We start from the raw sequence: 18,116 nt of genomic DNA, 5'->3' as shown, positions 1-18,116 counted from the left end.
TCTCTCTGCCTGGTGATCTTTACAAGCCCCAGAGGGAGCACAATAAAGACACTTCCACTGGATTTTATCGCTCCACGTCCGTTCAGAGATCTATGTTGAGCCAACGTGTGCTAATTAGCGTAGCCGTCCTGCGGAGGCATCAATGAGACCGAAGCACGAGAGAATGGTCCGACCCTGGATTATATATTACACCTGGAGAATTGTCCCGGTGGTTGAAGTATGTCCATATGTGTCTCTATTGATTTCCCCCGTTATAGCATAGGCCCCTATTGAGAGGCACGTGTGCTAATGCAAGCCACCAAATGATCTGTAAGTTATTTCATGGAAGAGAGGGTTCTCTGTAGGCTCATTGAGGGATGTGCTAACCGTTACCATTTAGGTAAAAGTGATGAGTCTGTAAATTGCAGTGGATGCTTGGCCGGCTCTGTTGGTGTACTCTTAATGAAGGTGAGGGCGCTTGCTTTGCATACTGTATCAGTTTGAGGACCTCAGAGCTTCATTTACACACAGAAGCTTTAATCATAATTTCCAACACATTTTGAATCATAATTTCATAAACTGGAAGAAGTATTGCAGGCTGGATGAATTTTTCTCACAGAGGTGTTCTTTCTACAACTATGAGCCAGATAATTATGGGAATTCTCTCCTGTAATGAGTTTCATTTTGATACCTCATCTTTGAAAGCCAGCCTCAGAATATCAGGGTTATTCTGGGCTGCAATGGGTGGCTGATCAATCACAGCCTCAAATTGGATACTGATAATTTTGTGACCATACTTGTTAGGGGTATGACGTTTAAACGTTTAAAATCACAGTGCAGTTATCACAAAACTACCACTAACAGGTCCTGATCATCATCATAAAGGTAAAACATGTATTTTTTATTTTACAAATACCTAATGCAACAATGCTATAGGCCTAAGTAGGAGGAGTTATGCATCTTTTTAGATATTAATTATTCATCATCATTAACAGTTAGCAGAGAGTAAGACAGGGAAGTCACAGCAGCAAAATCCTCTATAGCAGTACTTTGAGAAGTTAAATGACAAAGTAATGAAATGCAAACTTTGCGAGTTGGAACTGAGTTAGAGTGGCAGTAGGCTACAGGTGCAATGCTGAAAGGGAGGCAACGTGAGACCCAAACCGTTGCTGGCAGCAGTGCGATAAGGGACGAAGTGAGAAAATCACAGTGCTGATTGCAGTTGATATGCAGCCATTGTCAATGGTAGAGGATGTCGGCTTCAATACCCTAATGGTATGTCTAGAACCAGACTACAAGATGCCATGTCAAAAAACCGTGATGGCCTGGATGGAGAAATTGTACAATGATTGCTCTGCAAGTACAAAACGCGAGCTCTCAAACACCATACGTGGCATTAACAACAGATTGTTGGATGTCTATGAACATGCCGTCATACATCACTGCAATGAGCCTTCACATTGATGAGAAGTGGGACATGTCCCATGTACTGACAACTGAGAACATGGAGGAGAGGCACACAGAAGAGAACCTAAAACGGCATTAAGTGAGCGCCGTCTGGTAGGTAGCCAGGACTGCGGTAGATTTCAACTGCATTGCCCCCTAGCGGTCATACGCAGGACCATATCTGAATTGTGAAATCACATCATTTTATGATGGTAGTTAAAATGTTAAAACATTTTTTACATTTGTCACATCCCTAATACTTGTTTGTCAGAGTTTAAACATGTTTACAAGGATGAAGGGCAACTGAAATCCAGAACCAAAGGACTGTGAGATGAAAAATATAACAAGGCCAGGGTTTTTTCTAGATCAAAAAGGGCTTAGTTAGTGGGCGTTGCAGGGGGTGTGGCAATAGGCAAGGTCAGCCCGTCGGCGCAGCTGAATTTGAGAGAACATTTTCGCAGTGTAGACATTTTTTATTTCATTTTTTAAGCCAATTTTTTACAATGTAAAAATTTCTCCATGGAGCTGAGATACATTTTTGATTAATTTCCTGCAATTCTACACATTTTGCCATCGAGCCTAGAGAAAATGTTGCAGTTATAAAGCTAATTTCCTGCGATTCTACACATTCTACCATGGAGCTGAGAGAAAATGTTGCAGTTTAAAGCTAATTTCCTGCAATTCTATGCATTTTGCCATGGCTAATGCTGTGTTATTTTGTTCAAACATAATAACATACTGCTACATTTTAAATTATCTCTGACTGTCTAGCTTTTATTTTGGTGATTGTTAGTTCTCAAATATTATAAAAAAATATATAGGTTGTTTACCTTTTCTACATACTTTATATCTGGTTTTAGTAGTTTAAGTTAAGTTAAAAGCGTTTTTCCATCCCGAAAATGTAATTCTAAAGTATGTATACACTGAACAAAAATAGAAACGCAACACGTAAAATGCTGGTTCCATGTTTTATGAGCTGAAATAAAAGATCCCAGAAATGTTCTATATGCACAAAAAGCTTATTTCTCTCAAATGTTGTGCACAAATTTGTTTACATCCCTGTTAGTGAGCATTTCTCATTTGCCAAGATAATCCATCCACCTGACAGGTGTGGCATATCAAGAATACTGATTAAACAACATGATCATTACACAGGTCCACCTTGTGCTGGGGACAATAAAAGGCCACTCTAAAATGTGCAGTTTTGTCACACAACACAATGCCACAGATGTCTCAAGTTTTGAGGGATCGTGCAATTGTCATGCTGACTGCGAGAATGTCCACCAGAGCTGTTGCCAGATAATTTAATGTTAATTTCTCTACCAGAAGCTGCCTCCATCATTGTTTTAAAGAATTTGGCAGTATTTCCAACCGGCCTCACAACCACAGACCACGTGTAACCACGCCAGCCCAGGACCTTCAGATCCGGCTCCTTCAACTGCGGCATCGTCTAAGACCAGCTACCCGGATGAAACTGTGGGTTTACACAACCAAAGAATTTCTGCACAAACTGTCAGAAACCTTCTCAGGGAAGCTCATCCTCACTAGGGTCTTGACCTGACTGCAGTTTGGCGTCGTAACCGACTTCAGTGGGCAAATGCTTACCTTCAGTGGTCACTGGCACGCTGGAGAAGTGTGGTCCTCATGGATGAATCCCAGTTTCAACTGTACTGGGCAGTGTATGGCGTTGTGTGGGCGAGCGGTTTTCTGATATGAACATTGTGAACAATGTGCCCCATGGTGGCGGTGGGGTTATGGTATGGGCAGGCATAAGCCACAGACAACGAACACAATTGCATTTTATCGATGGCAATTTGAATGCACAGAGATACCATGATGAGATCCTGAGGCCCATTGTTGTGCCATTCATCCGCCGACCATCACCTCATGTTTCAGCATGATAATGCACGGCCCCATGTCGTAAGGATCTGTACATAATTCCTGGAAGCTAAAAATGTCCCAGTTCTTCCAAGGCCTGCAGACTCTCCAGCCATGTCACTCACTGAGCATGTTTGGGATGCTCTGGATTGACGTGTACGACAGCGTGTTCAAGATCCCCCAATATCCAGTAACTTCACACAGCCATTGAAGAATAGTGGGACAACATTTCACAGGCCACAATCAACAGCCTGATCAACTCTATGCGAAGGAGATGTGCCACGCTGCATGAGGCAATTGGTGGTCACACCAGATAGTAACTGGTTTTCTGATCCACGCCCCTACCTTTTTTTTAAGGTATCTGTGACCAACAGATGCATATATGTATTCCCAGTCATGTGAAATTCATAGATTAGGGCCTAATGAATTTATTTCAATTGACTGATTTCCTTATATGAACTGTAACTCAATAAAATCTTTAAATTGTTGCATATTGCCTCCAGATCAGCCTGAATTCTCCGGGGCATTGAAACATTGCTCAATTGGGATCAAGGGACCTAATGTGTGCCAGGAAAACATTCCCCACACCATTATACCACCGCCACCAGCCTGTACAATTGACACCAGGCGGGATTGGGCCATGAACTAATGCTGCTTACGCCAAATCCTGACTCTGCCATCAGCATGACACAACAGGAAACGGGATTCGTCAGACCAGGCAATGTTTTTCCACTCCTCAGTTGTCCAGTGTTGGGGATTGTGTGCCCACTGGCGTCGCTTAGGTCACTCATTTTGCCAGTTCTAATGTTAAATCGAACAGTAACTGAGTCCCTTGATGCGTGTCTGCCTGCATTATATAGCATAGGAGCTAGCCATTTTCGTGTACAGGGTGGTGTACCTAATAAACTGGCTACTGAGTGCCTTCAGAAAGTATTCATACCCCTTGACTTAGTCCACATTTTGTTGTGTTACAGCCTGAATACAAAATTAAATATTTATTGTATTTATTTTTTACACACAATACCCCATAATGACAAAGTGAAAACATGTTTTTTGAAATTTTTGCAAATTTATACAGAAATACACTACCGTTCAAAAGTTTGGGGTCACTTAGAAATGTCCTTGTTTCCGAAAGAAAATCTTTTTTTTGTCCATGAAAATAACATCAAATTGATCAGAAATACAGTGTAGACATTGTTAATGTTGTAAAGGGCTATTGTAGCTTAAAACGGTTGATTTTTAATGGAATATCTACATAGGCGTACAGAGGCCAATTATCAGCAACCATCAGTCTTGTGTTCCAATGGCACGTTGTGTTTGCTAATCCAAGTTTATCATTTTAAAAGGCTAATTGATCATTAGAAAACCCTTTTGCAATTATGTTAGCACAGCTGAAAACTGTTGTGCTGATTAAAGAAGCAATAAAACTGGCCTTCTTGAGGCTAGTTGAGTATCTGGAGCATCAGCAATTGTGAGTTCGATTACAGGCTCAAAATGGCCAGAAACAAATAACTTTCTTCTGAAACTCGTCAGTCTATTCTTGTTCTGAGAAATGAAGGCTATTCCATTTTTGTTAAAAAATAAAAACAGAAATACCTTATTTACATAAGTATTCAGACCCTTTGCTATGCAACTCAAAATTGAGCTCAGGTACATCCTGTTTCCATTGATCATCCTTGAGATGCTTCTACAACTTGATTGAAGTCCACCTGTGGTAAATTCAATTGATTGGACATGATTTAGAAAGGCACACATCTGTCTATATAAGGTCCCAAAGTTGTCAGTGCATGTCAGAGCAAAAACCAAGTTATGAGGTCGATATATATATATACAGTGGGGGGGAAAAGTATTTAGTCAGCCACCAATTATGCAAGTTCTCCCACTTAAAAAGATGAGAGAGGCCTGTAATTTTCATCATAGGTACACGTCAACTATGACAGACAAAATGAGAAAAACAAATCCAGAAAATCACATTGTAGGATTTTTTATGAATTTATTTGCAAATTATGGTGGAAAATAAGTATTTGGTCAATAACAAAAGTTTCTCAATACTTTGTTATATACCCTTTGTTGGCAATGACACAGGTCAAACATTTTCTGTAAGTCTTCACAAGGTTTTCACACACTGTTGCTGGTATTTTGGCCCATTCCTCCATGCAGATCTCCTCTAGAGCAGTGATGTTTTGGGGCTGTCGCTGGGCAACATGGACTTTCAACTCCCTCCAAAGATTTTCTATGGGGTTGAGATCTGGAGACTGGCTAGGCCACTCCAGGACCTTGAAATGCTTCTTACGAAGCCACTCCTTCGTTGCCAGGGCAGTGTGTTTGGGATCATTGTCATGCTGAAAGACCCAGCCACGTTTCATCTTCAATGCCCTTGCTGATGGAAGGAGGTTTTCACTCAAAATCTCACAATACATGGCCCCATTCATTCTTTCCTTTACACGGATCAGTCGTCCCGGTCCCTTTGCAGAAAAACAGCCCCAAAGCATGATGTTTCCACCCCCATGCTTCACAGTAGGTATGGTGTTCTTTGGATGCAACTCAGCATTCTTTGTCCTCCAAACACGACGAGTTGAGTTTTTACCAAAAAGTTCTATTTTGGTTTCATCTGACCATATGACATTCTCCCAATCCTCTTCTGGATCATCCAAATGCACTCTAGCAAACTTCAGACGGGCCTGGACATGTACTGGCTTAAGCAGGGGGACACGTCTGCACTGCAGGATTTGAGTCCCTGGCGGCATAGTGTGTTACTGATGGTAGGCTTTGTTACTTTGGTCCCAGCTCTCTGCAGGTCATTCACTAGGTCCCCCCGTGTGGTTCTGGGATTTTTGCTCACCGTTCTTGTGATCATTTTGACCCCACGGGGTGAGATCTTGCATGGAGCCCCAGATCGAGGGAGATTATCAGTGGTCTTGTATGTCTTCCATTTCCTAATAATTGCTCCCACAGTTGATTTCCTCAAACCAAGCTGCTTACCTATTGCAGATTCAGTCTTCCCAGCCTGGTGCAGGTCTACAATTTTGTTTCTGGTGTCCTTTGACAGCTCTTTGGTCTTGGCCATAGTGGAGTTTGGAGTGTGACTGTTTGAGGTTGTGGACAGGTGTCTTTTATACTGATAACAAGTTCAAACAGGTGCCATTAATACAGGTAACGAGTGGAGGACAGAGGAGCCTCTTAAAGATGAAGTAACAGGTCTGTGAGAGCCAGAAATCTTGCTTGTGTGTAGGTGACCAAATACTTATTTTCCACCATAATTTGCAAATAAATTCATAAAAAATCCTACAATGTGATTTTCTGGAATTTTTTTTCTCAATTTGTCTGTCATAGTTGACGTGTACCTATGATGAAAATTACAGGCCTCTCTCATCTTTTTAAGTGGGAGAACTTGCACAATTGGTGGCTGACTAAATACTTTTTTCCCCCACTGTATCTGCAATATTAAGCTGATCCACCCCACCCCCAAAAAACAAAAAAAACAAAAAAAAACATAAATAAAAAAAAAAAAAAAAAGTTATGAGGTCGAAGGAATTGGCAGTAGAGCTCCGAAACAGGATTGTGTCAAGGCAGAGATCTGGGGAAGGGTACTAAAAAATGTATACAGCATTAAAGGTCCCCAAGAACACAGTGGCCTCCATCATTCTAAAATGGAAAAAGTTTGTAACCACCAAGACTCTTCCTAGAGCTGGCTGCCCGGCCAAAAAGAGCAATCGGGGGAGAAGGGCCATGGTCAGGGAGGTGACCAAGAACCCGATGGTCACTCTGACAGAGCTCCACAGAGTTCCTCTGTGGAGATGGGAGAACCTTCCAGAAAAACAACTATCTCTGCAGCACTCCACCAATCAGGCCTTTATGGTAGAGTGGCCAGACGGAGCCGCTCCTCAGTAAAAGGCACATGACAGCCCGCTTGGAGTTTGCCAAAAGGCATCTAAAGGACTCTCAGACCATGAGAAACAAGATTCTCTGGTCTGATGAAACCAAGATTGAACTCTTTGGCCTGAATGCCAAGTTTCACATCTGTAGGAAACCTGGCACCATCCCTACGGTGAAGCATGGTGGTGGCAGCATCATGCTGTGGGGATGTTTTCAGCGGCAGGGACTGGGAGACTAGTCAGGAAAAGATGTGAAAGATGAACAGAGCAAAGTACAGAGAGATCCTTGATGAAAACCTGCTCCAGAGAGCTCAGGACCTCAAACTGGGGTGAAGGTTCACCTTCCAATAGGACAACAACCATAAGCACACAGCCAAGACAATGCAGGAGTGGCTTCGGTATAAGTCTGAATGTCCATGAGTGGCCCAGCCAGAGCCCGGATTTGAACCCAATCGTACATCTCTGGAGAGACCTGAAAATAGCTGTGCAGCGACGCTCCCAATTCAATCTGACAGAGCTTGAGAGGATCTGCAGAGAAGAATGGGAGAAACTCACCAAATACAGGTTTTCCAAGCATGTAGCGTCATACCCAAGAAGAATTGAGGCTGTAATCGCTGCCAAAGGTGCTTCAACAAAGTACTGAGTAAAGGGTCTGAAGACTTGTGAATGTGATATTTCAGTTTTTTATTTTAAATAAATTTGCAAACATTTCTAAAAACCAGTTTTTGCTTTGCCATTATCGAGTATTGTGTGTATATTGAATGGATTTTTCAAAAATGTAATCCATTTTAGAATAAGGCTGTAACGTAACAAAATGTGGAAAAGTCAAGGGGTCTGAATACTTTCTGAATGCACTTTATATATATACAGTACTAGTCAAAAGTTTGGACACACCTACTCATTCAAGGGATTTTCTTTATTTTTACTATTTTTAAATTGTAGAATAATGGTGAAGACGTCAAAACTATGAAATAACACATATGGAATCATGTAGTAACGAAAAAAGTGTGAAACAAATCAAAATGTATTTTATATTTGAGATTCTTCAAATAGCCACCCTTTGCCTTGATGACAGTGTTGCACACTCTTGGCATTCACTCAAACAGCTTCACCTGGAATGCTTTTCCAACAGTCTTGAAGGAGTTCCCACATATGCTGAGCACTTGTTGGCTGCTTTTCCTTCACTCTGCCGTCCGACTCATCCCAAACCATCTCAATTGGTTTGAGGTCGGGGGATTGTGGAGGCCAGGTCATCTGATGCAGCACTCCATCACTCTCCTTCTTGGTAAAATAGCCCTTACACAGCCTGGAGGTGTGTTGGGTCAGTGTCCTGTTAAAAACAAATGATATTCCCACTAAACCCAAACCAGATGGGATAGCGTATCGCTACAGAATGCAGTGGGAGCCATGCTGGTTAAGTGTGCCTTGAATTCTAAATAAATCACAGACAGTGTTACCAGCAAAGCTCCCCCACACCATAACACCTCCCCCTCCATGCTTTACGGTGGGAACTACACATGGAGATCATCCGTTCACCCACACCGCGTCTCACAAAGACACGGCGGTTTGAACCAAAAATCTCAAATTTGGACTCCAGACCAAAGGACACATTTCCACCGGTCTAATGATCATTGCTTGTTTTTCTTGGCCCAAGCAGGTCTCTTCTTATTATTGGTGTCCTTTAGTAGTGGTTTCTTTGCAGCAATTCGATCATGAAGGCCTGATTCACACAGTACCATCTGAACAGTTTACTTTGAGATGTGTCCGTTACTTGATTCTGTGAAGCATTTATTTGGGCTGCAATTTCTGAGGCTGGTAACTCTAATGGACTTATCCTCTGCAGCAGAGTTACAGTAGCTTGCGAAAGTATTCACCCCCCTGGGCATTTTTCCTATTTTGTTGCCTTACAACCTGGAATTAAAATTGATTTTTGGGGGGTTTGTATCATTTCATTTACACAACATGCCTACCACTTTGAAGATGCAAAATATTTTTTGGGGTGAAACACACAAGATATAAGACAAAAAAAATGAAAACTTGAGCGTGCATAACTATTCATACCCCCCCCCCCCAAGTTAATACTTTGTAGAGCCACCTTTTACAGCAATTACAGCTGCTGTATGTATCTATAAGCTTGGCACATCTAGCCACTGGGATTTTTGCCCATTCTTCAAGGCAAAACTGCTCCAGCTCCTTCAAGTTGGATGGGTTCCGCTGGTGTACAGCAATCTTTAAGTCATACATTTACATTTTAGTCATTTAGCAGACGCTCTTATCCAGAGCGACTTACAGTTAGTGAATACATATTTTTATTTTTTTATACTGGCCCTCCGTGGGAATCGAACCCACAACCCTGGCGTTGCAAACGCCATGCTCTATCAACTGAACTACATCCCTGCCGGCCATTCCCTCCCCTACCCTGGACGACACTGGGCCAATTGTGCGCCGCCCATGAGTCTCCCGGTCACGGCCGGCTACGACAGAGCCTGGATTCGAACCAGGATCTCTAGTGGCACAGTTAGCACTGCGATGCAGTGCCTTAGACCACTGCGCCACGTTAAAGTGGTCATACCATATATTCTCAATTGGATTGAGGTCTGGGCTTTGACTAGGCCATTCCAAGACATTTAAATGTTTCCCCTTAAACCACTCGAGTGTTGCTTTAGCAGTATGCTTAGGGTCATTGTCCTGCTGGAAGGTGAACCTCCCTCCCAGTCTCAAATCTCTGGAAGACTGAAACAGGTTTCCCTCAATAATTTCCCTGTATTTAGCGCCATCCATCATTGCTTCATCTCTGACCAGTTTCCCAGTCCCTGCCACAACCATGCTTCACTGTGGGGATGGTGTTCTCGGGGTGATGAGAGGTGTTGGGTTAGCGCCAGACATAGCGTTTTCCTTGATGGCTAAAAAGCTCAATTTGAGTCTCATCTGACCAGAGTACCTTCTTCCATATGTTTGGGGAGTCTCCCACATGCCTTTTGGCGAACACCAAACGTGTTTGCTTATTTATTTCTTAAAGCAATGTCTTTTTTTTGGCCACTCTTCTGTAAAGCCCAGCTCTGTGGAGTGTACGGCTTAAAGTGGTCCTATGGACAGATACTCCAATCTCCGCTGTGGAGCTTTGCAGCTCCTTCAGGGTTATCTTTGGTCTCTTTGTTGCCTCTCTGATTAATGCCCCCCTTGCCTGGTCCGTGAGTTTTGGTGGGCGGCCCTCTCTTGGCAGGTTTGTTGTGGTGCCATATTCTTTCCATTTTTTTATAATGGATTTAATGGTGCTCCGTGGGATGTTCAAAGTTCAGGCGTTTGGAAATTGCTCCCAAGGATGAACCAGACTTCTGGAGGTCTACAATTGTTTTTCTGAGGTCTTGGCTGATTTCTTTTGATTTTCCCATGATGTCAAGCAAAGAGGCACTGAGTTTGAAGGTAGGCCTTGAAATACATCCACAGGTACACCTCCAATTGACTCAAATTAAGCTTCTAAAGCCATGACATCATTTTCTGGAATTTTCCAAGCTGTTTAAAGGCACAGTCAACATAGTGTATGTAAACTTCTGACCCACTGGAATTGTGATACAGTGAATTATAAGTGAAATAATCTGTCTGTAAACAATTGTTGGAAAAATTACTTGTGTCATGCACAAAGTAGATGTCCTAACCGACTTGCCAAAACTATAGTTTGTGAACAAGAAATTTGTGGAGTGGTTGAAAAACGAGTTTTAATGACTCCAACCTAAGTGTATGTAAACTTCCGACTTCAACTGTATATGTATATATATATATATATATATATATATATATATATATATATATATATATAAATAGGACTAATACGTCCTGAAAAAACGTTTAGGCGTCCCGCCCAAGGATTTCAATGGCAGAAAAATCCCAGAAGGCATCAGCTCATTTGTTCATCAAAGACCAAGCAAGAACTCTGATCAGAGTTGTAAAAGGCAGAAGCCTGTTTCTTCATGTCCAGTATGTGTACAGTGCTGTTATTAAATAGACACGGAAGCCAATGTAAGGTAATAGTGTGGGCAGTGGACACTCAAACCACCAAGGTCAGAACATTATGAAATACTGAGGGGGCACAGAATGTAATTGCAATTCAAATCCCAGACAAGTACAACATTTACATACCATTATGAAATAATGAAAACAATACGTCTTTTCATGAGTGAGCTGTTGCATCACTATACAGGTAAGGACATTTTGAATGAGAGATTGATATTCCATTGGAAAAAGGAAAACCTGCACTTACTGGAAATAGTCTTTAGATTTTTCAATTTTCTTAAACAGCAGCAAAGGTTGGTATTTAATTTCATGTTTGAAAAACACCCTTGCTTTTTTGAACAACACTTGCTTGTCTTTTCTTACTAGCACTAACTTTGCTGATAGCTACTTTATTAAGGGAAATTCTAGTTATTATAACCACATTTCTATCAACAGTTTTTATGCGAGTACATTCATGCTGTATTTAAGAAAATCCCGACAGCTGTGATGGAAACAGTAAGTTTAGGTAACATTTCATAAACGCTGACAGATCATTTGTTTGTTTGACATGGTGAGATCTTTTTGTGTCTGTAAAATAAATTTTTCGAGAAATGGCGGTGGAAATGCCATTATGCGCAAATATTGATATAATAACTATCATATCAAAGAAACTTGGAGACACAGATTAAATAAATTATGATGAAATTCACAAGGTGGTGAAAGTGCATGGTGATAAGCTTGATGCTACTTTCCAATAAATATTGAGGGTCTTATTCTGGTGACATGATGATCGATGCTTGACTGCCGTTTGACAAATACAAATATTTTCGCTCTTGTCCATAATTATCTCATCATGTAAACTAGCCTACCCGCACAGCCTACACGTACTGTGCGAGCTGTTGGCTAGAGTGCATGTGCCAAGACCAGAATAGCACATTTGCTATTTAGCGCAACAGTTTTTGTGACAAAACTATTGGTAGAGTTGAAAATACGATAGAAACACATTGAACTTTCAATTTTTATTCAGTAAAATAAAACTTTTTGTGTGCGCTACCTCATCGCGCACTGATTTTTATCCGCAACAGGTCAGTTTGGTGGAAACACACCACTGGTGGGAAAATGCACATATTTTCTTAATGCGGATTTTAGAATATTCAATAGTTTCATTGGGCACAAGTCCTTGAGGGCATGATAACTAGCATTCATCAGTGGCATGGTGTGCCAGTTAGGTAATTAAGACTCAGTAAAAAGAGAATTGTTACACATTTTTGTCCTCACTGATATCGAGCGAGGAACACTGCCATAGAGAATGGGCTGCTCTGATCAGGTGCCCCATGTCAATATACTGTACGGAGCCTCTGATCACACACATCCATGCATAACCTACAGACCTCCTTGATTACTTTGAAGTAGCAATCCAGCTGAAGGGGCCACTTTATAGACACACATCAGTGCTCAAGGGAATTCAATGACATGTCTGATATCAGGAGGCCAAGTTGACATTTAATAAAGTGGCTTCTTTGTCCATCTGGAATTGAATCTGACTCACTTAGGGGAACCAGACCTATGATAGTATGTTCCAAGGCCACTGTCAAACCAGCCCAACCAGGGACTAGAATAAGAGGCTGTCAGGTCAAAGTGTGTCAAAGGAGGGAGCTCAACTGAACAGCCCCATCCTGTTGTTACCTCAGCCTGTCTTCTGCCTGCACGACAGTTTTTGCTCACTGTCACGTCACACTGTCATTATGCACAAAGGGAAGACATCATACAGCAGGCAGCAATGTGCCTCAATTAGAGCTACATTTACGGTTGTTCTTGTTTCCTAGCAAATGGTTTAAAATGGGGACAAGACGTTATTGTCTGCTGCACAAAGAGAACAAAGCAGAGAAGAATAGGATCAAAGCGTTGAATCACAGAGGGGGTGAGAGGAGTGTTATGTGTCAAGACAAGTAGGGTCTTGTCTCCTGACTAGTTTATCAGGGCATAGGCCTGTAGTCTGTGTGCTGTCTGCTTCAGCATTAGAAATGCAAATAGCTGTAACACAAGACAATGAGCCCTGCACAGGTTCACCGGGGTGAAAAGAGAACACAACAATTACCCAAAACAAACATTGTGTGTGTGCACTTTGTCATAGCAAATATAGCAATTTTTTTGGCTCTGCTGTCTAGCAACAGACCTTGAAAGTATAATATTCATAATGCTCTAATTTCAAATTGATTGCCACGAGAATATGAAAACATGATGTATAGGGTGTTTACTTATATGTATTAATTTCAAATAAAATCTTTTTCAGAATGTCCTTTTACAAGGTACGGAACGTCCTTGAATGTGGCCATGATGAACGTACTCTAATTAAACTATAAAATCATTAATATTGATCCTTTTATGGGTATTTCCATCTATTTGCATTAGGGAGAGAAGAGAGGAATTCTTACTTTCTGTCTCTCTATCCGTAGGTTCTAAGCTGTGTGATGGACGACTGGCGCACCTCCCACTCCTCCTCCTCCTGCTCCTCGTCCTCCAGGCCCTACTGCTGCTCTGCTCTGGTGAACGCACCTGCCCCCACAGCTGCCGTTGTGAGGGGAAAATCGTCCACTGTGAGTCAGCTGGCTTCTCAGACGTCCCTGAGAACATCTCAGTGGGCTGCCAAGGCCTCTCTCTTCGCTACAATGACCTTCACACGCTGCTCCCCTACCAGTTTGCCCACCTCAACCAGCTCCTCTGGCTCTACCTGGACCACAACCAGATCTCTGCTCTAGACAGCCGGGCCTTCCAGGGGGTCCGCAGGCTTAAAGAGCTGATCCTCAGCTCCAACAAGATCTCTCAGCTCCACAACGCGACCTTCCACGGAGTGCCCAACCTCCGCAGCCTGGACCTGTCCTACAACAAGCTGCAGGTGCTGCAGCCGGGGCAGTTCCACGGCCTGAGGAAGCTGCAGAACCTCCACCTCCGCTCCAACGGCCTCACCAACATCCCCATCCGGGCCTTCCTGGAATGTCGCAGCCTGGAGTTTCTGGACCTGGGCTACAACCGTCTCCGGGCCCTCACCAGGACCACCTTCCTGGGGCTGCAGAGGCTCATGGAGCTGCACCTGGAGCACAACCAGTTCTCCCGGATCAACTTCTTTCTGTTTCCACGCCTTGCTAACCTACGGGCGCTCTACCTGCAGTGGAACCGCATACGAGCAGTCAACCAGGGCCTTCCCTGGAGCTGGCACACGCTGCAGAAACTGGATCTGTCTGGCAACGAGATCCAGACCCTGGACCCAGCCGTATTCCACTGCCTGCCCAACCTCCAGATCCTCAACCTGGAGTCCAACAAGCTGTCCAATGTGTCCCAGGAGGCAGTGTCTGCCTGGATCTCCCTGACCTCCATCAGCCTGGCGGGTAACGTGTGGGACTGTGGGACAGGCATCTGCCCCCTGGTGGCTTGGCTGAGAAACTTTCGAGGCACTAAAGACACCACCATGATATGCAGCAGTCCAAAGCATCTCCAGGGAGAGAAGATCATGGAGGCTACGAGGAACAACGGAATTTGTGAGGAAATGGACTACTTCCAGACAGAAACTCCTTCCCCGACCCCAGATTTCATTGAGACGACACCCGACCCAACCCCTGCCCCCACCAGCCCCCCTCCACCCCTGCCTCCACCTACCACCTTGGCCCCCCTACTCCCACCTCGGCCTCAGCCCCTTCCCCGCCCCACCTTCCCAAGCCGGGTAGGAATTGACCCCAGAGACTCCCCTCCCCAGGCTCCACCCTCCCTCCGCAGCCTGGTGGTGACTCAGCCCCCAGAGCTGGAGCTCATGTCCTTCCACAAAGTAGTGGTGGGCAGCGTGGCGCTCTTCTTCTCAATGTCGCTCATCCTGACCGTCATCTATGTGTCGTGGAGGCGCTATCCGAACGCTGCACGGCTCCTGCAGCAGAGCTCCGTGGTGGGCCGCAAGCGACGGAAAAAGAGCCCCGAGCCAGAGCAGAACCTGAGCTCCCAGCTGCAGGAGTATTACATGAGCTACAACCCGGCCGCCACCCCGGAGGGTTTGGAGGTGCTCGGCAACGGGACTGGCTCCTGCACCTGCATCTCTGGCTCCAGGGAATGCGAGGTATGACCCGTCGCATCAGCCTTTAAAAACAACACCTAAAAAGCAAAAACACAAAGGCTCAAGAGAGAGAGGTAAATACTTTATCAGGCATGGACTGTTAAAGCCCCCATGCAGCCTTTGTAATTTCATTTTTAAATCATCACTGTATGTCTAATACATCACTGTGTGTGTTTATTTAATGAAAATAACTCCCCAAAAATGTTTTATTCATTTATTTCCCTGAGCCTTCTTTGTCCTTTCAAATGCTCAGTCTGATCGTGTGGGCGTTAGGAAATACATTTGAAGATTTTTACATGAACAGCCCTGATTGGCTGATAGGATGGTCTAGAGCCCACCCCCTTACCCAGATGAACAGTCATTGGTCTATTATATTCAGATCGCATTGTGATGTCACGTGGGCCAAAAGTTCCATCCCACCTAAACAGGCTGAAATTACAGACATTGTTTTCAAACAGCTCTTACACAAAAAGGGCATTATCATCATTTTGACAGTTTCAGGGTGTTATTTCGACCTCATAGTGTGGAAATATTAAAAAAAACTGGGCTAAGCACCCTTGAATCTTGGTTCATAACACGGGCGACTTAGAACCTTGACGGTTTTCAATAATTTCTGCGGTTTTGATTCATAAATCGAACCAGACACTGGAAACGTAAACATTTAATTTAGAACCAGGAGGCAACGGTAACCTAGCTCAGGTTCAGGGAGCTGCATTATTACACTGCCACATGTGTCATGTTCGGCTCTCTGGCTTTAATGCACTTTGTTTAGTTTTTGGTTTGTATAGTTAATTTACCAATCAGCTTCTTTTCATTCAGCGTTGTGCTTAAGCAGCATTTTGAAGCACAATAATTATTGTTTATATTTTAAGGTCTCACATAAGTCATTGCTACGACATCATGGCTTGGCTCCTTGGATGCTTAGATATACTGTAGATTAGTCACAACATAGGTGTTTGTGTGTGTGTTTTACTGTATGTGTGCTTTTTGTGTGCTTTTTTTTTTGGTGTGCTTTTTGTGCGTGTGCTAGTGTACAAGAGTGTTTATTATGTTTACTACGCTCATAATAAGTGTGTGTGTGTTTGTGTTTAATCCATAGGTGTCTTTCTTTAAAGGCCAAAATTAAAGACAAGGCAGGGATTATTTTAGGGCCACTAGCTAGTTTACAGTACATAACCCTGTCTTGACCTAACTGAAAAGTGAAGCTCTCCAACTCATAAGATGCCAAAAAACAAACTCCAAGTCTATTCAAGCCAAATCACAACATGGATTAATGAGGTATTGATCAGCATTAGTCGAATCCCCCATAACAGAGCGACTGGACCTGCCCTGGCTGCCTGTCTTCTAATGTGGCAGGGTAGAAAAAGGAGGTTGAGATCAACATGCTCCCAGTCTCCATGGCTGGATTTCCATTACTGGTGGTTTATTTAAAGGGCAAATCTGCAGTTGCTACATCAAATGATGGACTTATAAATTAATGATATGTACCCATTGATTCTTGAAGAATATAACTTTAAATGCCTCATGAGCTTAGTTCAACTGTCCTACCCCTTCAAACACCAAATATATGCTTGTTTTAGTCCAATGTTTGTAAACAAAGTAAATGTAAATAAATACTTAATAGCCTCAAAACATGGTTAAAACTATAATGTCGATATCATGAATGGTCAATCCTTGCATCCATAGCTCTGTCTATGAATTTGAGAGTAGTTATATTTCTCCAGACCCATCCCTTAGCTTTTTACCTAAACAGGGGCGGGGATTATTCTTCGTTATTATTTAAACTGCTGATTGCCACTTTAACTGCCTCGGTGGCCCTATAGGAGCCGCATGGTCCCCCTGCCTGCCAGACTGCAGTAGCTACAGCCTTCTTTAGCCTCTCCAGTGGCTTAACTCAATAGTGTGTTTAATAAAATAGCATAGTGGAAGGGGCATTCGGTTAGCTCCCGCCTGTTTTGGGAAGATTTATGGTAATCATAAAAGAGCCTTAGTGATACGGGTAATCCCAAAGCTTATGATAGGGTTGTTTAATGCAGATGGATGCCCCCGGCATGCCAGGATGAGGCACTTATTTATACCCAATACCAGGGTAATTACAATCACCAGCCACCAACACCACGTCTATGTTTGATCTCAGGAAGCATGTTTCCCTGTACAGATGCACTGTTTTATCAATGGATACGCACCTGAAATGATTTAGTAAAATGGGATTATTTATGCTCAGAGAGGTACCGTTTTGGAAGGAGGAGAGGAAAAAGTGACAGAAAGCAATCTGTTTATTACACTCCACAGGAAGGAACCAAAGATCACAGTAAGCGAAAACTAAAACCCTGTAAATGTTTGGTTTGTATAATGAGTCAATAAATTCACACACTTGTGAGTTTACAGGTTGAATTAACGATGCTATGATAGTGCTGCAAAACAAAACAAGTCCACAGAGCCCATGTTATCCATGTGAATGATCACTTTTAACATTATTTACCCTTTCTGCTGACTGCAGTTTGCCAATTGTTTTGGCAGGAGTTTTGCCTCTCTCTGTACAGCTAAGTAAGCCTCCAACATCAATAATTGTAATAAAATAATAAGTCATATATTTCAATACGCCCATGGCACCAACGTCAAATTTTAATTCTACACGAACCCTTTTCTAATAATTTTTATATGCCTCACCTTTTGTGAGTTATTTTAGAAATATTTCATGAAGCACCTTTAGGCACCAAGCTACCAAGCCATTCATTAAAATTCCTCTTACTGGCTAAGCTCCTCTATGGCAAGGAGAGCTGTTGCGTGACTAATTATTTTGCGCTCTGTCAACACGTTATGCCCTTAATCCATGGAGATACAGAGAC

The 18,116-nt window shown here is 42.9% G+C and overlaps 1 protein-coding gene across 2 annotated transcripts in view; it reads left to right on the top strand.

Moving 5' to 3' along the window:
- lrrtm4l1 (leucine rich repeat transmembrane neuronal 4 like 1) overlaps positions 1 to 18,116 on the top strand; it is a 58,884-nt gene that overhangs the window by 14,934 nt on the left and 25,834 nt on the right. Inside the window, exon 2 of one of the 2 annotated variants that reach the window (XR_006003353.2) lies at positions 13,625 to 15,341. Coding sequence is in view for 1 of the 2 variants with exons in the window: in XM_041898217.2 (XP_041754151.1) it covers positions 13,625 to 15,270 (1,646 nt within the window). In the remaining variant the exon portion in view is untranslated. The remainder of the gene's footprint in view (positions 1 to 13,624; positions 15,342 to 18,116) is intronic. The other variant, XM_041898217.2, reaches the window with a different exon arrangement.

The sequence above is a fragment of the Coregonus clupeaformis genome, chromosome 15 (assembly GCF_020615455.1).
Source record: "Coregonus clupeaformis isolate EN_2021a chromosome 15, ASM2061545v1, whole genome shotgun sequence".
NCBI lineage: Eukaryota > Metazoa > Chordata > Actinopteri > Salmoniformes > Salmonidae > Coregonus > Coregonus clupeaformis.
The sequence above is the reverse complement of the archived record's forward strand: the minus strand, read 5'-3'. Positions and strand labels throughout refer to the sequence as shown.